This window comes from Salmo trutta, chromosome 13 (assembly GCF_901001165.1).
Source record: "Salmo trutta chromosome 13, fSalTru1.1, whole genome shotgun sequence".
Taxonomy (NCBI): Eukaryota; Metazoa; Chordata; class Actinopteri; order Salmoniformes; family Salmonidae; genus Salmo; species Salmo trutta.
In genome coordinates this window covers 27040873-27063213 of record NC_042969.1, presented here as the reverse complement: position 1 = coordinate 27063213, position 22341 = coordinate 27040873, and the positions used below count along the sequence as shown (strand labels likewise).

General features: G+C 43.3%; 1 protein-coding gene across 3 annotated transcripts in view; it reads right to left on the bottom strand.

Annotated features, from left to right (window-relative positions):
• gpc4 (glypican 4) overlaps positions 1-22341 on the bottom strand; it is a 64037-nt gene that overhangs the window by 26709 nt on the left and 14987 nt on the right. For 2 of the 3 annotated variants that reach the window (XM_029771662.1, XM_029771663.1), the window contains exon 2: positions 996-1154. In XM_029771662.1, coding sequence (XP_029627522.1) covers positions 996-1154 — 159 coding nt within the window. Of the gene's footprint in view, positions 1-995; positions 1155-6193; positions 6342-22341 lie in introns of those variants that run through there. The other variant, XM_029771664.1, reaches the window with a different exon arrangement.

The window sequence follows — 22341 nt, the reverse complement described above, 5'->3', positions numbered from 1 at the left end:
TCAGAGGCAAGCCAGCAGTGGGATACAGGGTGGTATGCTGCTGGCTTTTATGTACAATATTTACACTTAAAATATATTTATATCCCAACACTCCATCTAACTCTGGAGTGTAAAATAACTCAGGTAAATTCTATCCTTTTCAGAACACTGCCAAAATGGACCTCTCCCTCTCTTTCCAGCTGTGCAGCATAACTAATTCATTTGAGGGTTGGGTACTGTGGGTGCATGAATGTGTGTGTCTGGAGAATATCCGACCAGGCATCCTCTAGCCTGCATCTAAAGACCCTCCTCAACCAGCAGAGGCAATTGCCAGAGTGGTGATGGGGTTTGATGGAGGACAGGAGGTCTCAGGGGCCAAACTGTCCCTCTGCCCTCTGTCAGTGACACAGTATTGTCACATGTTCCCATGCACTGCCTCACCTCACAGTAGGGCAATCACAGTCAGCATGATCCAGATATTTTTTACACACACACACACACACACACACACACACACACACACACACACACACACACACACACACACACACACACCACAGAGAGAACAGGAAGTGTGTCAAGGGAAAGAAGGCTGGCTCTGGGTGTGTGGTTCATCAGAGCATGCATGCCTCTCTCTCCCCCCAGACAGTAGGGCGAGAGGGGATTGGCCAGAGGGGGCAATGTCTGAGACTTTGAGAGACAGGTGGACCGGCCATCAGAGACGGGGTGTCTTTGCTGCAGGCTGCCAATGCACAGGCAGGTGGGAGTGTCGGTCAAAGCCAACATTGCACACGCGCTGCTGCTCTGGGGACAGGCACAGGACGCCGTGCTGCTCTGGGGACTGGCACATAGATGGACTGATACAGTAGGAAGGTAGGGGTGTGTGCTCGCGTTCAAGATTTTGTGTGAGCGTGTGTGTGTGTGTGTGTGTGTGTGTGTGTGTGTGTGTGTGTGTGTGTGTGTGTGTGTGCGTTCACGATTTTGTTTGAGCGTGTATACGTGCGTTTCGATCTTACGGTCAAAGTGGCTGTGCCTCTGTTTGAAGGTGCTCTGTAGGTTGGTGCTGAGCTGGGAGATGGGGGCCTTCAGGTCCGAGTGGCTCTGCTGACTCAGCTTCTCCTCCATCTCCAGCGTACAGCATGAGTATTCCTGGGGACACACCTTCAGATGGGTTCCTACAGAGAGGCAGGGCGAGAGAAAACACTGATATACTCAAACCAAGACCAACCATCATAAAGATAGTTCACACAGCACAGTTACACACCGTGAAAAACTGCTTTTGTTTCCTGTTCGTTACGTGAATCAGGTGCCATGTTCTCGCAGAAGAAAATAAACCATGTTAACCTCACTAGGGTAGGGGGCACTATTTTCACGTCCGGATGAAAAGCATGCCCAAACTAAACTTCCTGCTACTCTGGCCCAGAAGCTAGGATATGCATATAATTAGTAGATTTGGATTAAAACAACTCCAAAGTTTCTAAAACTGTTAAAATAATATCTGTGTATAACAGAACTGAAATGGCAGGCGAAAACATGAGGAAAATCCATCCAGGAAGTGCCATTATATTGAAATGGCTGTTTTTTCAATGAAAGCCTATCCACCATTTAAAGGGATAGGACCCAGATTCTGTTCCCTATGGCTCCCACTCGTTGTGAACAGTCTTTAGACATTGTTTCAGGCTTTTATTCTGAAAAATGAGGGAGAATGACAACATTGAGTGAGTGGACCCTGGGATGTCCTCAGAGCTGGTTACTGCGCGCGACCGAGAGCGCTCCTTTGTTTTTCTTTAATATTGACGACGCTATTGTCCGGTTGAAATATTATCGATTATTTAGGCTAAAAACAACCTGAGGATTGATTATAAACATAATTTGACATGTTTCTACGAACTTTACGGATACTATTTGGAATTTGTCTGCCTCGTGACCGCATTTGAGCCATTGAATTACTGAACAAAATGCACCAACAAAAATGGAGGTTTTTGGATATAAAGAGGGACTTTATCGAACAAAACGAACATTTATTGTGTAACTGGGAGTCTTGTGAGTGCAACCATACGAAGATCAAAGGTAAGTGATTAATTTTATTGCCATCTGACTTTTGTGACTAATCTACTTGGCTGGTAACTGTACGTAATGTTCTGTCCTCAGATAATCGCATGGTTTGCTTTCGCCGTAAAGCCTTTTAGAAATCTGACAGGGCGTCTGGATTAACAAGAAGTTAAGCTTTATTTTGATATATAACACATATTTTCAAGAATGTTAAATATTTGAATTTAGTATTTTGAATTTCGCGGTCTGCAATTTCACTGGATGTTGGCCAGGTGGGACGCTACCGTCCCACACCCCCTAGAGAGGTTAAAGAACAAAAAAAATCTAATTGAAATGAATACATTGTGATGGTTGTGCCACACCATTGTCTACTTGCCCTTAATTGGGCAGTCCAATAATATCATTGAACATGCGGTATCCCAGGCCTCCCTGCTTCATGCAGCACGTACAGAAGCAGACTCTGGAGAACTATCTACCCAAGAGAAATGAAAGGTTTATGCTCCTCAAGTGACCCCTCACAGCACCCGTCAGTCGAGACGTTATACCGCAAGCTTCTGCAGCTGTTTCTCATGTGGGAACAATACACACCAGCGTGCACACCAGAATGCACACTGACAAGAGGGGGAGGGGAGACTGCTGAAGACAGGCTTGGTCCGGGGAGGGAAGTTCGAGAGCGGATGTTAAACTAGCTTAACAACCTGACATCTCTAAGTGCTGACACCCCATCCGGTCAGTCTCTCTTCTAACCCACACCCTCTGCTGTACAGAACTGACAAGTTTGGCAAAGAGTGGTCAAAGTGGACTCAACAGCGATTTATGGCAGGGGTCAGAGCAGTGCAGCAGCAGAGGGTCGGAGAGGCGTAGAGGCTGAATGCAAAGTTGCAGCTGCAATAATGTTATGTTTTTCTTTCTTTTTAAAAGGTGGTTGTTGGAATTTGGGAAGGACACAGTGGTCCTTTCACTCCGCCCAGGCTCCCAACGGCCTGTTTGGTTTTCCCCACCAGCCATCCGCTTGCTCAACAACTCTGGCCCTGTCCCTGGTCATCTGCAGAACAGGCCACTCTGCTGGCGTTACTAGCACCACCACTACCAAACAGTGTTACTAGCACCACCACTACCAAACAGTGTTACTAGCACCACCACTACCAAACAGTGTTACTAGCACCACACACACTACCAAACAGTGTTACTAGCACCACCACCACACACACTACCAAACAGTGTTACTAGCACCACACACACTACCAAACAGTGTTACTAGCACCACCACTACCAAACAGTGTTACTAGCACCACCACTACCAAACAGTGTTACTAGCACCACACACACTACCAAACAGTGTTACTAGCACCACCACCACACACACTACCAAACAGTGTTACTAGCACCACACACACTACCAAACAGTGTTACTAGCACCACCACCACACACACTACCAACCAGTGTTACTAGCACCACCACACACACACTACCAACCAGTGTTACTAGCACCACCACTACCAAACAGTGTTACTAGCACTACCAAACAGTGTTCCTAGCACCACACACACACTACCAAACAGTGTTCCTAGCACCACACACACACACAACCAAACAGTGTTACTAGCACCACCACACACACACACTACCAAACAGTGTTACTAGCACCACCACTACCAAACAGTGTTACTAGCACCACCACACACACACACTACCAAACAGTGTTACTAGCACCACCACACACACACTACCAACCAGTGTTCCTAGCACCACCACTACACACTACCAAACAGTGTTACTAGCACCACACACACAACCAAAGTGTTACTAGCACCACACACACACACACCACCACACAGTGTTACTAGCACCACCACACAGTGTTACTAGCACCACCACACAGTGTTACTAGCACCACCACACAGTGTTACTAGCACCACCACACAGTGTTACTAGCACCACCACACAGTGTTACTAGCACCACCACACAGTGTTACTAGCACCACCACACAGTGTTACTAGCACCACCACAGTGTTACTAGCACCACCACACAGTGTTACTAGCACCACCACACAGTGTTACTAGCACCACCACACAGTGTTACTAGCACCACCACACAGTGTTACTAGCACCACCACACAGTGTTACTAGCACCACCACACAGTGTTACTAGCACCACCACACAGTGTTACTAGCACCACCACACAGTGTTACTAGCACCACCACACAGTGTTACTAGCACCACCACACAGTGTTACTAGCACCACCTCACACACACTACCAAACAGTGTTACTAGCACCACCACTACCAAACAGTGTTACTAGCATCACCTCACACACACTACCAAACAGTGTTACTAGCACCACACACACACACACACTACCAAACAGTGTTACTAGCACCACACACACACACACTACCAAACAGTGTTACTAGCGCCACACACACACACACACTACCAAACAGTGTTACTAGCGCCACACACACACACTACCAAACAGTGTTACTAGCACCACCACACACACACTACCAAACAGTGTTACTAGCACCACCACACACACACACTACCAAACAGTGTTACTAGCACCACCACCACACACACTACCAAACAGTGTTACTAGCACCACCACTACCAAACAGTGTTACTAGCACTACCAAACAGTGTTACTAGCACCACACACACACTACCAAACAGTGTTACTAGCACCACCACACACACACCGGCTCCAATGGCACCCTATTCCCTACATAGTGCAGTACTTTAACCATGGCCTGTGGTCTAAAGTGCATTATGCCTAAGGACAAGTGTGCCATTTAGGACCGACATGAAATCAACAGGTCACTAGATTCTAACAGTAATGAGCGTGGAAATCAACAGGTCACTAGATTCTAACAGTAATGAGCGTGGAAATCAACAGGTCACTAGATTCTAACAGTAATGAGCGTGGAAATCAACAGGTCACTAGATTCTAACAGTAATGAGCGTGGAAATCAACAGGTCACTAGATTCTAACAGTAATGAGCGTGGAAATCAACAAGTCACTAGATTCTAACAGTAATGAGCGTGGAAATCAACAGGTCACTAGATTCTAACAGTAATGAGCGTGGAAATCAACAGGTCACTAGATTCTAACAGTAATGAGCGTGGAAATCAACAGGTCACTAGATTCTAACAGTAATGAGCGTGGAAATCAACAGGTCACTAGATTCTAACAGTAATGAGCGTGGAAATCAACAGGTCACTAGATTCTAACAGTAATGAGCGTGGAAATCAACAAGTCACTAGATTCTAACAGTAATGAGCGTGGAAATCAACAGGTCACTAGATTCTAACAGTAATGAGCGTGGAAATCAACAGGTCACTAGATTCTAACAGTAATGAGCGTGGAAATCAACAGGTCACTAGATTCTAACAGTAATGAGCGTGGAAATCAACAGGTCACTAGATTCTAACAGTAACTGACAATTAAAAAGACTATTGCTGCAACAAAATGTTAACTGTGTAATCAGGCCTAGTATATAAAACAAGAGAGTTGCAAATATACCCACTCCCTGACCATTACGTTGTGGATGTTCACAGTGTGTATTGGTGTGGTGTATGAGGACTAAACTACCACCATTGGAGCAGAGTGTCTAAGCAGCGGCTACACACGTCAGAATTGCGCATGCCAAGAGACTAGTGTGGACTTGAAGTACTACTGACGTGAACCAGTACACACACACACACACACACACACCACTCATGTATAGTGCACACTGTGTAAGGCTCCCACAAACACCAACAATTTTTCCACAACACCTTATATGATTCAGAAGGTGGAGAGAGAATGTTGTCACAACCCTTTGGTTGGTTGAAATATATAACTTCTATAAGAAGGCCTCTACCTTGCTAGCTAAAACACACCCAGAGAAACACCACCCCCTCACAACCCTAACCCCCTCTCAACCCTAACCCCCTCTCAACCCTAACCCCCTCACTCCTGGGATCAAGCCCAAATCAGACTCAACTTGACCCCCCCCACATACAGCAAGAGAGGAAGAGAGAGAGTTAGCAACCACTACCTAAACACATTCACACATCACAGGTCAACACATAGCTCTTTGTACCAGATGATTGGAGAGAGCAAAGTAAGCAGTGAGTGCATGCGCAGACACACAAAGCATGCACACACGTACACACCTCCTCTTAGTGAAACAGAGATTCTGCCTGTAGTCCACCAAGGCCTCCCTCCCTCCCTGCAGTACAGGACCACAATCTAAAGGCCTTTATCCATGTGGAAAATGTCTGTAACCAAAGAACACAAATAAAACTGAGATGGCCAATCTTTCACTGGAATGTCTGTACAAATGTCACATTGTTAGCTCACGGGCTAAAGTCTCTGAAAATGTTCTCGTATTAGTTAATGCATACTTTGGGAAAACATTAGGGCGGCCAATTTCTCCAACCCCCGCACAGAAACAGGTTGTAAAATTGGGACAAGAGTAGACGGTTCAAATTAATAAAAAGTGAAAGCTTGGCCGCATCGCAAATGGCTCCATGTTCCCTTAAAGTGCACTACTTTTGAGCAGAGCCCTATGGGTCCTGGTCACAAGTAGTGCACTATAGGGAGCAATTTTATAGGAAATCCTTGACTGGACTACCGAAAGTTTAGAGTTTCTAAAGGTATGATCTTACATGAAACATTTTATTCACCACAAGTCTATGTATACTATATAAAAATAAAATGTATTTCTCATCAGCAGAACTAAAGTCTTCCAAAACAGTTGTCAGGGGTCAGAGGCAATGGTTAACTAAATAAACTAGAATGCTCAACCTTCCTTGACTTGGAGATTAATTCATTAATTCTCAATTTCGGAAGGAACTGGTGCAATAAAATCTCCTGTTTAGTTTCAGGTGGAACTCCGATAACATGGAAATATTCAAATTTATATTAGAGGTTTTGTAACGAGTGAGAAATGCCTGCCATTTGTGTAGATCTTTGTGTTATCTGGCAAGTGAACTCACTCTGTGCAAAGAAAAGTGGATTTCATATTTTTCGGAATATTCTCTGGTTTTTGGAATTTCACCTGCAACTGGAATGAGGCGATTAGAAGACACTGTGGCCTTCCAAATCGAGAATGAATTAAGTAAAAACGGCCAACTAAAGGTTGTTTTCCCATATTGTCTGTGGGCCGTAAGTTCAACCTCAAGGACAAGCTTTAGATGGAGGTTCGAGTCTGCTTGGCGACATACAACAACTCCTAATTAACTGGGAATCCCAACAAACAGCGAGCGGGTACATTGTTCAGGTTGTCAATCAGAAGGAAAAAGGAGGGTTATTTACGGCAGTCAAAACATGGGAGCCGTTAATAAACAACATGATACTGTGTCATGGCATTCATCAGCAGTCCACTGCTTTCTGCTTCTCCTTTGTGGTTTCCACCACCAACCTCTTTAAAACGGCTCATAAAATAAGTCCCTTCCCTTTGACGTTCTCCTGCCTGCCCCTTTACACTGGAGGAGGAGGACGTTCCCCTGCCTGCCCCCCAGAGCACTGGCTTCTCTGGTGAGGGGTGGTGGTGGTGTGGGGGGAGGTGAAAATGCCTTGTGGACAAAACCCAGATTAGACGCCACATCACCCCCTCTCCTCTGCCTGGCCTGCATCATGTGGCCCAGGACCAGACAGACTTCAGAGCAGAGCAGTCTCCACCCCTCCAGCTCTACCACCACCCTGCAGGCTTAACCAGAGGGGTCAAAGGTTAACAGCCACTCCTGAGAGAGAGGTCCTGTCCTCTGACCCCTCTGTCCGCCAGCCAGCACATCCACAACTAACACACACAAATCGCCTTAAGACACACACACACGCACATTAACAACCATAGATTCACATAAACACAATAACAACCGATACACACCACACACACCAACAACCATAGATCCACATAGCACATGCCATACACACTACCCATCAATATACAAACATTAAACCACATGTCACACTGAGTTAGAAGTCAAATTCCCCAGAGGATCATTTCCATCCGCACCCTGCTGAACTCCAGTGACCACAGAGAAAGACTGCAGTGTTCATTTTAGCAGCTATTTTAGATATAGTTTTAGTTGACTCATGCCCGGGAGCTGTGTGGGAGGGACAGCTGGGCAGATCCACTCAATCACACTGCGCAACTGAAAGACGTTAATTGTGCCAATGAGAGGATTTGATTATGCAAAGCCATGCATGCTTATGATTGGACAAAAATCCATCATCTAAAATGAAAACGAAATTTGTCAAATCATTTTTTTTCAAGTCCCAACTTTTACCAAAAGAAAATGTGATATTTTGTGGGGAGAAACAAAAGGGCATGAAAACTAATACCAGTTGAGGGAAAAAAACAAGGTAGCAAACTAGATAGCAATTAAAATAACCTAAGAGTCGTCCTCTTATATAGTTCCTGTCATGTTGTCAGGTACTCTTCCCCTGGCCCCTTCTCATCCATCACTCTAGCACCTGCCATCTTCTCTCTCCCTGTCTGTATGTCTCTGACTGGTCTTCCCTCTGTCAGATTGGACATAGTGTTCACCTCTAATCCATAACTACAAAGAAAACACGGTGTGACCATACCGCCTTCCGCTGGAAAACACGGTGTGACCATACCGCCTTCCGCTGGAAAACACGGTGTGACCATACCGCCTTCCGCTGGAAAACACGGTGTGACCATACCGCCTTCCGCTGGAAAACACGGTGTGACCATACCGCCTTCCGCTGGAAAACACGGTGTGACCATACCGCCTTCCGCTGGAAAACACGGTGTGACCATACCGCCTTCCGCTGGAAAACACGGTGTGACCATACCGCCTTCCGCTGGAAAACACGGTGTGACCATACCGCCTTCCGCTGGAAAACACGGTGTGACCATACCGCCTTCCGCTGGAAAACACGGTTTGACCATACCGCCTTCCGCTGGAAAACACGGTTTGACCATACCGCCTTCCGCTGGAAAACACGGTTTGACCATACCGCCTTCCGCTGGAAAACACCTTTGAAGTGCCCTATGGATTCTTCAAATTTACTTTTGGGGATTTTCAGGGACCCTTTTCTTTATGAGATACATGTGAAGCCAATGTATGAACAGGAGCCAATAACTGCCCTATTGCTGCAGTAGATCAGGCTTGAACAATGGACAGGGCCAGTCAGGTTTCTAGGATCAGGAACCTGAACCAATGTTCCACTCATACGGACAGAGCTGGACAACCATTAATACACCCATTTTCATGGGAGGGTAAGAGAGCGCACACACACACACACACACCACTGTAATATGTTCAACAAGGTTTCTCTGTAAGCTGAAACCATTAGAGCTTCAACTTCTCATATGGAGATAACCAAGCCAGGGTATTAGCTTCTCCTCCACTTAAGTGCTTTTCTAAATACTGGAATGACAGGTTTACAGCAATTTTGCCAACCCAATAATGCTTTTCAGGTCTAATTTTCAAAAGAACAGCGTCGGCGAGCCCGGCTTTAGCCAGGAGTTTCTGAACAAAACGGTGGGCAGCACATCATTTCTATGCAGTTTTCACTTTCTCCATTTCTCGTTTTGAATTAAGGCATCAGTCAGTCTAAATAGAGATGCACTAATCTATTTCAACTGTGTTTCAAATAGACTACAATTGTCTCAGACACCTAATGATATGAGGCAGACATTTCAGATCATTGTTCAATGGTTATTCTGAGGGGGTCTTTGGATGCCGAATTTCATCCTCAGTGACCATTCACCATTGCCCTCTCCTGTGTGTCCCTGGCAGTATTAATGCCCAACATGCAGCTGGCGTCAGCAAGCAAATGATTGGCCGGACAGAAACCCCCCCTCTCACCAGAAGGTGGTGAGCTAACGAGCAGGATATCCCACGTCGCACAGACATGCTGACCCTCGCAGGCGGTCAGCCGGCGGGAAGACGCTTTCAGCACGCAGACACCCCAGCCAACTCAGAACTCGACTCTTCCGCTGGAGGCTATATTCCAAATGGTATCCTGTTCCCTTTATAGTGCACTACTTTTGGCCAGGGACCGTAGAGATAGCTAGACACTATAAAGGGAATAAGGTGCCATTTTGGACGCAGGCCAGCTCTGGTCATCCCTGATAGGAACTCTGTACTCTACATGTCCCTCTGCTGTGGCCAGTCATCATGATCCAAGTCAGAGACTAATAAATTCAAATTAGCATCATATGTTGGTATCTAAATATACATTGATGGTGAAACGAGTTGTATGTCTTGGTAGCGGGATATAAAAATATGCACATACTAGAGGTCGACCGATTAATTGGAATGGCCGATTAATTAGGCCGATTTCACGTTTTCATAATCAGAAAACTATTTTTGGACGCCGATTTGGCCGATTTTATTTTTTTAAGACCTTTATTTAACTAGGCAAGTCAGTTAAGAACACATTCTTATTTTCAATGACGGCCTAAGAATGGTGGGTTAACTGCCTTGTTCAGGGGCAGAACGACAGATTTTTACCTTGTCAGCTCAGGGATTCAATCTTGCAACCTTACGGTGAACTAGTCCAACGCTCTAACCACCTGTTTTACATTGCACTCCACGAGGAGCCTGCCTGTTACGCGAATGCAGTAAGAAGCCAAGGTAAGTTGCTAGCTAGCATTAAACTTATCTTATAAAAAACAATCAACCATAATCACTAGTTAACTACACATGGTTGATGATATTACTAGTTTATCTAGCCTGTCCTGCGTTGCATATAATCGCTTAGGTACACGTTGCTCCAACCATAAACATCAATGCCTTTCTTAAAATCAATACACAAGTATATATTTTTAAACCTGCATATTAAGTTAATATTGCCTGCTAACATTAATTTATTTTAACTAGGGAAAATGTGTCACTTCTCTTGCAAACAGAGTCAGGGTATATGCAGCAGTTTGGGCCGCCTGGCTCGTTGCGAACTGTGAAGACTATTTCTTCCTAACAAAGACAGCCGACTTTGCCAAACGGGGGATGATTTAACAAAAGCGCATTTGCGAAAAAAGCACAATCGTTGCACGACTGTACCTAACCATAAACATCAATGCCTTTCTTAAAATCAATACACAGAAGTATATTTTTTAAATATGCATATTTAGGTAAATGAAATCCAGGTTAGCAGGCAATATTAACCAGGTGAAATTGTGTCATTTTGCGTTCATTGCACGCAGTCAGGGTATATTATGCAACAATTTGGGCCACCTGGCTCGTTGCAAACTAATTTGCCAGAATTTTACGTAATTATGACATAACATTGAAGGTTGTGTAATGTAACAGGAATAACGTTTTGTTTGAGATGATAGTTTCCGGATTCGACCATATTAATGACCTAAGGCTCATATTTCTGTGTGTTATGTTATAAATAAGTCTATAATTTGATAGAGCAGTCTGACTGAGCGATGGTAGGCAGCAGCAGGCTCGTAAGCATTCATTCAAAATATAACTTTTGTGCGTTTTGCCAGCAGCTCAGAAGCTGTGCTTCAAGCATTGCGCGGTTTATGACTTCAAGCCTATCAACTCCCAAGATGAGGCTGGTGTAACCGATGTGAAATGGCTAGCTAGTTAGCCGGGTGCGCGCTAATAGCGTTTCAAACATCACTCGCTCTGAGACTTGGAGTTGTTGTTTCCCCTTGCTCTACATGGGTTACGCTGCTTCAAGGGTTTGTCGATGTGTTCCTGGTTTGAGCCCAGGTAGGAGCGAGGAGAGGGACGGAAGCTATACTGTTACACTGGCAATACTGAAGTGCCTATAAGAACATCCAATAGTCAAAGGTATATGAAATACAAATCGTATAGAGAGAAATAGTTGTATAACTACAACCTAAAACTTCTTACCTGGGAATATTGAAGTCTCATGTTAAAAGGAACCACCAGCTTTCATATGTTCTCATGTTCTGAGCAAGGAACTTAAACGTTAGCTTTTTTATATTGCACTTTTACTTTCTTCAACACTTTGTTTTTGCATTATTTAAACCAAATTGAACATGTTTCATTATTTATTTGAGGCTAAATTGATTTTATTGATGTATTATATTAAGTGTGAACACTTATTTTTTCAGTATTGTTGTAATTGTCATTATTACAAATGAATAAATAAAAACATCGGCCGATTAACCTGTTGGGGCTAGGGGGCAGTATTTGCACGGCCGGATAAAAAACGTACCTGATTTAATCTGGTTACTACTCCTGCCCAGTAACTAGAATATGCATATAATTAGTAGATTTGGATAGAAAACACTAAAGTTTCTAAAACTGTTTGAATGGTGTCTGAGTATAACAGAACTCATATGGCTGGCAAAAACCTGAGAAGATTCCATGCAGGAAGTGGAAATCTGATTTGTGGAATCACCTTCAACACTTTGCCTATGAAACACACCGTGAGTTAGGATTCATTTAGCACTTCCTAAGGCTTCCACTAGATGTCAACAGTCTTTACAAAGTGGTTTGAGTCTTCTCCGGTTAAAGACTGACCAAACGAGAGGCCTGGAAAGTTGGTCATAGGGGGAGGGCCATTACTACTATGATGCGGGCGTCCGTGGGTACCCTTTCATTCCGAAACGTTTAGTAAGACAATGCAATCGTCCGCCTTGAATATTGAAAAAGGCCCTAAAGATTTATGTTATACAACGTTTGACATGTTTGAACGAACGTAAATATATTTTTTTTGCACATTCGTGACGACAAGTCCCGTGCGCCTCTTACATTATGAGTAGCCTTCGGAACGCGCTAACAAGAAGGATCTATTGGGACATAAATTATTAACTTTTTCGAACAAAACTACATTTGTTGTGGACCTGGGATTCCTGGAAGTGCCTTCTGATGAAGATAATCAAAGGTAAGGGAATATTTACAATAGTATATTTGATTTTAGATGGTTCCAAGATGGCGCTAACCTGTATCGCCTAGCCTATTTTTCTGAGCATAGCACCTCGTTTATTGCAAAGTGTGATTTCCCTGTAAAGTTATTTTTAAATCTGGCAATGCGGTTGCATTTACGAGATGTTAATCTATAATTCTTTGAATGACAATATTCAATTTTAACAATGTTTTCGAATAGTAATTTAGTAAATTGTAGCGCTGATTCACAAGAAGCATTTGAGGGAAAATATTTTCTTAACGTCACGCGCCGATGTAAAATGCTGTTTTTATATATAAATATGAACATTATCGAACAAAAAAATGCATGTATTGTGTAACATGATGTCCTAGGAGTGTCATCTGATGAAGATCAAAGGTTAGTGCTGCATTTAGCTGTGTTTTGGGTATTTGTGATGCATGCTAGTGGCTTTGAAAATGGCAGTGTGATTATTTTTGGGAGGGTACTCTCCTAACATAATCTAATGTTTTGCTTTTGCTGTAAAGCCTTTTTGAAAATCGGACAACGTGGTTCGATTCGGGAGAGGTGTATCTATAAAATGGTGTAAAATAGTCATATGTTTGAGAAATTGAAGTTATAGCACTTGAGGTATTTGTATTTCGCGCGACGCGATTCCACTGGCTGTTGACTAGGGTGGGACGCAAACGTCCCAGGTTCCCAGACAGGTTAATGAGTATCGACTTTTTTTGGTCCTCCAATAATCGGTATCGGTGTTGAAAAATCATAATCGGTCGACCTCTAGCACATACTATACTGATTAATGTGGGTTCCAGAGGCAGTTTCATTGAATGAATTCAATCTTTCATGGTGACATTTTTTTGAGTCACGTTTCATAGCAGTGCTCCTGAAAATGAAACTAACTCACACAATAGCAATGATTAACTGCGATGGGTCATCTCCGACCAGACATCGGTCACAGCTACTCACGAGGCCTAGTGTGCATCACCGTACGGTAATGGCTGCCTGCCTTTGTGCTAAAAGTGACAGGAAAAACAGCTCAGCTCCAACACCACAGAATTACATTAAGTAACTTAACCTCTTTGGGCTGGGGTGCATTATTTTCACCTTCGGATGAAAAGCGTGCCCAGAGTAAACTGCCTGCTACTCAGGCCCAGAAGCTAAGATACGCATATTATTAGTAGATTTGGATAGAAAACACTGAAGTTTCTAAAACTGTTTGAATGATGTCTGAGTATAACAGAACTCATATGGCAGGTGAAAACCTGAGAAAAATCCAACCAGGAAGTGGGAAATCTGAGGTTTGTAGTTTCTTAAGTGATTGCCTATCCAATATACAGTGTAAATTTGGTCAGATTGCACTTCCTAAGGCTTCCACCTAAGGCTTCCACTAGATGTCAACAGTCGTTAGAAGTTGTTTCAGGCTTCTATTGTGAAAGGGGAGCGAATAAGAGCATTCTAAGCAGATGGCCCAGGTGAAAGCCTTTAGTTTAGTCTCGCGCGCGGCCGTGATCACGAGCTCCGTTCCCTTTCATTTCTAAAGACAAAGGAATTGTCCGTTTGGAATATTATTGAAGATTTCTGATAAAAAAAAAACATCCTAAAGATTGATTCTATACATCATTTGACATGTTTCTACAAACTGTAATGGAACTGACTTTGTCTGGACACCTTGTGCATTTGGAATAGTGAACTAAACGCGAACAAAAAGGAGGTATTTGGACATAAAGATTAACTTTATTGAACAAAATGAACATTTATTGTGGAACTGGGATTCCTGGGAGTGCATTCCGATGAAGATCAAAGGTAAGTGAATATTTATAACATTATTTCTCACTTTTGTTGACTCCACAACATGGCGGGTATCTGTATGGCTTGTTTTGGTGGCTGAGCGCTGTACTCAGATTATCGCATTGCGTGCTTTCACCGCAAAGCTTTTTTGAAATCTGACACAGATTGCATTAAGGAGAAGTGCATCTTTAATTCTGTGCATAACACTTCTATATTTTATCAAAGTTTATAATAAGTATTTCTGTAAATTGATGTGGCTCTCTGCAAAGTCAGCGGAGGTTTAGGAGGAAAAACATTACTGAACTTAACGCGCCAATGTAAACTGAGATTTTTGGATATAAATATGAACTTTATCAAACAAAACATACATGTATTGTGTAACATGAAGTCCTATGAGTGCCATCTGATGAAGATCAAAGGTTAGTGATTAAGTTTCTCTATTCTTGCTTTTTGTGACTCTTCTCTTTGGCTGGAAAATGGCTGTATGTTTTTTTATGACTAGGCGCTGACCTAACATAATCGTATGGTATGCTTTCGCCATAAAGCCTTTTTGAAATCAGACGCTGTGGCTGGATTAGCAAGAAGTTTCTTTAAAATGGTGTATAATACTTGTATGTTTGAGGAATTTTAATTATAAGATTTGTTGTTTTGAATTTGGCTCCCTGCAATTTCACTGGCTGTTGTCGAGGTGGGACGCTAGCGTCCCACATATCCCAGAGAGGTTAACTAATTTAATAGGATGTGTGTCCAACAACCATGCCAAATGAGACGTGTGACTCAAACAAACCAACTTGTCGTCAACACTGGTGGGAGTAGAGTGGTAAAGTGAGAAATGTTAGCTTTGCTTGTAGCTGAGGAACGCTCAACTTGGTTCTCTTATATCAAGGTTGAGTACTGATAACAGGTCAAGTGATTTGCTAGCAACGACATTTAGTCACCATCAGTCGATGCTTGTGGCCCTTCCACGGGGTGCTGAAATTCATACGTTTAGTAAAAACGTATAATACAACCAACTTTTTCCTCATTTGTGTTGATCAACAGGAAATGTAGTGGCCTTGACGTACTAAGTAAGCCGAGATTCAATTGGCACAAGAGCATTTCCGCTGAAGTTGAGCAACACAAATGAGGGAAAAGTCTGGTCGTATTCTATAAACATTTTTGTTAAAGTATGAATTTCAGCACACGGCGGAAGGACCGCGGTTGTACAGGACAAACGGTACAGGTAAACATTTTCAGAATGTACATTTTTACAAGTATTGACTGATGGTGACTCAATGTTGCTAGTAAACACGCAACCAGTTATCAAAACGCAACTCCTCCTTGATATAAGAGAACAGAGTTGAGTGTTCCTCAGCTACCTTGCCTGTAACATGCGCTTTGACTGGCCCGCTTAAATCCATTTAGAAGAATGCACAACATTCCCTTAGGGGATCAGGAGTTTTGGTTAAGGAGAATTGAATTTTGAGAGGGAGATATTTTACAGTTAAGCAGCCAGCCACAAGACCTTGGAAAGCACCAGTGCAAAATTGTGTTTCCTTAAATAAATCAGGGATTAAAATCTCTTCCAAAACACATGTCAAAATACGTAAGATTTTATTTTCGGATAGCATTACATTGATAAGAGAGAGACGCATGTACAGAGGCCAGAGTGGAACCTCATTACAAACATGACTAGTGTATTTTCTGTTTAACAGCACCACAACATGGCACTGACACAGCAACAGGCTTGTAACAGGTTAAACACCGGACTGCAGACAGCCATGGCATTTCCTAAGGCTATGGAAAAGACTTCCAGCAGGCTAATATATTACATTGTTGAAGTACTGCCCGAGTTCAAGGAAAACAACCGCCAAACGTAAATTAATCCAATCTAACAAACACACACACGGAGACCCATAAATCCTAACCCCCTGCCACCGGAGAGTCCATCTCTGATTGCTAAACCAGTCGAGGCCTCTCCATTTGTGAACATTCCAAAATGCTATCATCCATGAACATTTACTCAGAAGGCCCTGGGGAGATTCCACAACATGGCCCTGGCCTCCCGCTCTGTGTCCGTTTCCCTCTCCCCTTCAGCTCAGCCCTCCCCAGCTCCACCTTAGTCTCCCAACACAAAAGCTCCCTGCCGGCCACTTCTTCCCCAGGTCAGCTCCCTGCCGGCCACTTCTTCCCAGGTCAGCTCCCTGTCTATACTACATCCCAGGTCAGCTCTTTGTCAATGATTTAGCTAGCTCCAGCATTTCCTCACAGATACGTTTAAATAGAAAGTCGACCAGATACCAACACTTACCACAGGGACTACACGCAGTCACAAACTATTATAAGTAACTAGTGGGAAAATAAAGACTTGTGTCTTTGTCCCATGTTAATAATTGTATCAATATCTAGTAATGGGTAACTAGTATATAGGGAGCGTCTTTGTATCAGTGACCTGTAAAGCAGCATAGAGGAAACATGGTTCCAAATTAGTGCATTACAATGAAAAACATTTACCTCAAGACTGAGGGGTTAGTTTAGAGCCAGCAGAGCCGAACTTCAGGAGAGCTGGACTAACTCCTAAATGGCACCCTATCCCCTATATAGTACACTACTGTAGGCACTGGTCAAAAGTAGTGCACTATATAGGGGAAAGGGTGCCATTTGTAAAACAACCCTGGACTGACTGGACGGTGTTGGTTCAACTGAGCAGAGCAAGGTTGAGGTGGTAGCAATTACATTTCCCCAAATACTAACCCTGACTACGGCCTCTATGTACAAAATGGTGAGAGGCCAAAGGAGTGAGAGAAGGGAGAGAGCGATGGAAAGAGGAAAAAAAGGGAGCGGACTAACCAAAATGAGGTATTAGCAGGGAGTTAAGGAGAGATGTGAAGGAGTGTGCCATTACATGGATGGGAATAAACATACATTTTAAAAAAGAATGGAGGGAACGAGAGTAAGGAGAACCGAATCGTGTTATAATCTTACAAAATTATATTCAGCAGGAGCCGAGTGGCAGGATTCATAGCGGACATTAAACTTAGACAATTAGATATTGGCCAATGTTAACAATGGTATGAAATGATAGTAGTCTTTAGTAGTAGTGTTACTAGCTAGGGCTGGATGATATGACCTAAATATCTCAATTTTTTCCAACCTCATGGGTGAAATGTGCATGAGTGAGTGCGATTGATATACCTCTCGATTATAATTTTTATTATAATTATACACTGCATTTCAAACAGTCCACAATAATCGAATGAATTCAGGGCGTGTGAAATTATACCTAGACTAAATATAGGTCTTCCACAACCATAAGACCTACTATATTTTATTTTTTATGCGTCACTTTTTGGGCCGACCCGACCGAATTCACATAGAAATGTGTGTTATAGATCTGATTCTCAATGAACGCAAATTTAAGAAGCAGTAGATCTGTTCTATGTGCACTATTTCTTTGCTTCCTGTTAAGATTTGATTGTGTGTTTTACATCAGCTTCAAACAGCTGAGAATATATATTACAGGGGTTTAGATAGTACAATGACTATACAATATACTTCCTTGTTAAGTGAAACTGAAATTAGGCGAACTATTAACATTTTAGCAACAAGGAAATGGCAGAGCGATTTCTGCATAGTGCATCTTTAAAAAATTATCAAAATAGTTTAACCTGCTTTTTTGCAATAATCACTGATCTGGCTTTCAAGTCTATGAAAATGCCCCTATTTGTTACAACTTTAACCAGAACCATGCATAATGCACATTCACTAATAATGACTTACTTGTTGAAGCAGGCATTATAGAACATTAACACAGGTCTCAAACACTCAAGCGCTAGTAAGTAGCAAGCTAATCTTTATATTTCAAGTTTAGCCAACTTGGATCTATTTGCTTGCTAACAAGTCAAAACAGTTGAATTGTTATGAATACACCCTTCGGTCTCCAACTGTTTGAACAGCATGCTAGCCTGTCCACTTTGTTATGTTGAAATCAAGTGGCTTCCCGTATTTCTCAAAATGAGAATGAGTTGCCAATTACGTATATAATTGTGTTTTATGCTTATTGCACATTTATAAAACAGACTAGACAGCTAGTATAACAGTCTGGCTAAAATGCTGCTAGCGTGACCGAGGATTAATTTTCCATAATCAATGTTAATTTATACTCCCGTTTTAGTAGTGTCTGTTCCGAGCACAATCTGAGGAGTTGAGAGATAAAAATGGCATTAATAGAAAGGTTAACTCCTCTATTACAGTAAAATAATGTCTCCATGTGTTTCAGTGTCCATATGACCCATTCTGTTGGACCAAACCTCAAACGCAAATAGCGAGTTAAAACTGCTCGTCTCAGAGGAAGAAGTGATCTCCCATCTTTGTTGGCGTGAGAGGCAGGAGGAGGGGCTTGGTGTGTGTGTGTAAACCACAGCGGAAGAGGCGTAGCGAAAGGTTTTATTCTCCCCAAAATCTGTCAAAAACAAGCCCACTGCGTTTCTGTGGCCTTATTTTGGACCTAAGCTTGTCACCTGCCTTCCAGCCTTTGGGACAACGACTCCCATTGTTTGGGTGCAGACATGAGCATCTCGCCATTATATACAGATCTCTGGTGTAAATGGGAAGGTGAAGACAGCACAGAAGGAGCGAAGGAGACGAGACCAAAAGACATGAGAACAAGCAGACATAACTCAAAAACGAAAAAGAAAAGACTAAACTTTGATTCCTGCGATACAGGCATTTGGAATATTGCGTAAAAACATACATTTGAATTATTCAATATAATCACCCAGCCCTACCACTAGCAAGAGAGCCAAAGACACTGACCTCAATAAAGGCTGAGCAAAGCAATGAAAAAGCAATCAGTTTAAACTGAAGGGTCAGAACCCCCAGCACCTATTAAAGCAACAAAGATCTTGTATCCTTGGGAGGATACACACGTCATGCTAAACTAAGAGTTAATCCAAGTCAGTCCCGTCAGTCTTTCTTCCAGATATCTGTTGAGTTCTCTCTGATCTAGTGCTGCTCTACCGGGGATTCCACATTTACAGCCTGGGCTTGTGCTAAAGAGTATGTGTGTGTGTACACGTTATCTCCCCACATTCGCAGACAGGCAGAGGTTCTTCAGACAAACGCAGAGGGCAAGTTACAGCACAGCTTGATCCCAAGGGAGCAGGAGGAAAAACAGGGCACAAAATACCTTCCCGACAAGTCCCTCCCCCTTTCCACTGACTCAGACTTTAAAAGAGAAAACCCCTCTTTACATAAAGCCAAGTGCTTTACCATGGGAGCCTTGCACAAACACCATGTTGTACTGCTGTCAGAAACACACCGACTACTGTCCATGAGATTACAAATTAAAAATGTTCACTTAGAAAACCAGAGAAATCTGAACTTTATAGGCCATATTATACTTCACTGTTTCTATAGTACACAAAGACACTCAGTGGCCAGTTTATTAGACGCACCCATGTAGTACCGGGACGGACCCCCCTTTGCCTCCAGAATCGCCCGAATTCTTGGGGAATGAAGGGACCTAACGTATACCAGGAAAACATTCCCCACACCACTACACCACCAGCCTGTACTGTTGACACCAGGGAGGATGGGCCATGGAGTCATGCTGCTTACACCAAATCCTGGCTGCCATCAGCATGACGCAACAGGATATGTCGGACCAGGCATTGTTTTTCCCACTACTCAATTACCAATAGCCAATCTCTGACAAGGACCGACGAGTTGTGTTCCGAGATGCCGTTCTGGACACCGTTGTTCTGCGCCGTTATTCGCCTGTCTGTGGGCCGCCTGGAAGCGTGCGCGATTCTTGCCATTCTCCTTCCACCCCTCATCAACGAGCTGCTTTTGTCCACAGGACTGCCGCTGACTGGATGTTTGTTTGTCACACCATTATAGGTAAACCCTAGACACAGTCGTGAGTGAAAAGCCCAGGAGGTTGGCCGTTTCTGAGACACGAATGAGCGCCTGGCACCGACGATCATACCATACTCAGTCGCTTAGGTCACTCATTTTGCCCATTCTAACGTTCAATCTAACAGTAACTGAATGCCTGGCTACCTGTTTTATATAGCAAGCCACGTCTGTAGGAGCGAACCATTCTCGTGAACAGGGTGGTGTACCTAATAAACTAGCCAATGCGTTAGGGTTGGACGGTATATCGTGGTATTTGGAAATAGTCACAGGTTGGTTTTTCAATACTGTCAAAACTAATATTGGTTTTGCCCATGCAGCAAACTGAGTAGCATTTTGCTGGGATGTCTCTCCTGCAAATAGTTTATCAGAGACTGTATTGAAATGTGCTCATTAGCGTTAGCATTGATAACCTTCGAATTACAGAGGCGCAGTGGGGGTTGAAAATAGCGCCCCTTGTGTTCAGTGCCAGTAATACTGGATATCCCCAGATGGCACAAGGTCGGTATGAAGGTATGACAATCTGGATACCGCTCAAGCCAACACGGAGTGTACATGGAAAGTAATTTTCAACCCCCCCACAAACGTCGCTGTCCATCAGGTGAAGAGGCATTTGAAAGGATTAAAAATGTGAACAAACATTTCAGTCTTGTCAGTAAAGGATGAAACGGGCCCAGGGATAAACAGCCCCTCAATGTTTATAACAGACGTCCAAAAGCAGCTGAACTGAGATCCACCAGATGTTGGGACAGGAACAGGACAGCCTGCTGCGGCCGCCCGGCAAAGCCCTCCAGGCTGAATGAGGTCAGGTGCAAGATCAGGTTTCTGGGCCCTCAAAAGCTACAAAAGGGCAACAATGATTCTGATATACCTGTTGGGCTTTGGTGGAAACTGACACCAGATTGGGTGGTGGGATGGAAACCAGTCATAGCCAACTGTCAAAGAGGGGAATAAATACTAAACCTAACGCTTTAGTCATGACCAACCAATTCTGTCCCATTCCAAATTATATGGAGTGGATGTGTCAATAAATCACTGCGACTATGAGATAGGCCTTTCCAACAATGTAACATGGTTTCTGTCCCAAATGGAAGTCTCCAGTTTCCTCACAAAGCCTCATTTTTCTTTCAGGGAAAACTGCCACCCTCAACTTACCGACCGAATGATTTGTAGCTTTTCAAGCCTTTATTTAAAAAGCAATGGAGCCTTTGAAGAGCCTTTGGTTCTAATTGACGCGCCTCGGCCAGCAGGATTTCTGGTTTGTTCATGTTTTAAATTTGGTTTTGATGACCTCGTCAGTCAAATTCATACAGCTATGTGAAAAAGCAAAGACAGAGGCCCTTGGCTGGAAATGAGAAAACATTTAAAGCAGAGGACCGTGTTTTTTTTGGTGTTTTTTTCAGATCTCAGATAATTTGTTTATTATATGTTCAAAAGCATGGAGCAGAGTAAGGGATTGGGTCATTAGGTGACTTATTAGGCTAACTATACTTTGGAAAACTGAGCTAAGTGTTAGTGGGAGCCTCATTGGTGGGAGTCTTGATGCAGGCCTTGGGAGTAATTAGCAGGGATTAGAGCTCATCTGGCCTGGACCCAGCACTGGGGTTCAAGCCCAAACACGCAGGCGAGTCCCTAGCTTCAGGCCTTCACGCACGCTGCTCCCCAACCACACAGGCCTCTGGCAAATACAAAACCATGTTGTAATCGTCCTCATGATCTTCATAACAATCCAGAAATCTTGACTGATAGTTCCTGCATGGTACTTCATTAGAGCTTCATGTCTTGGTCT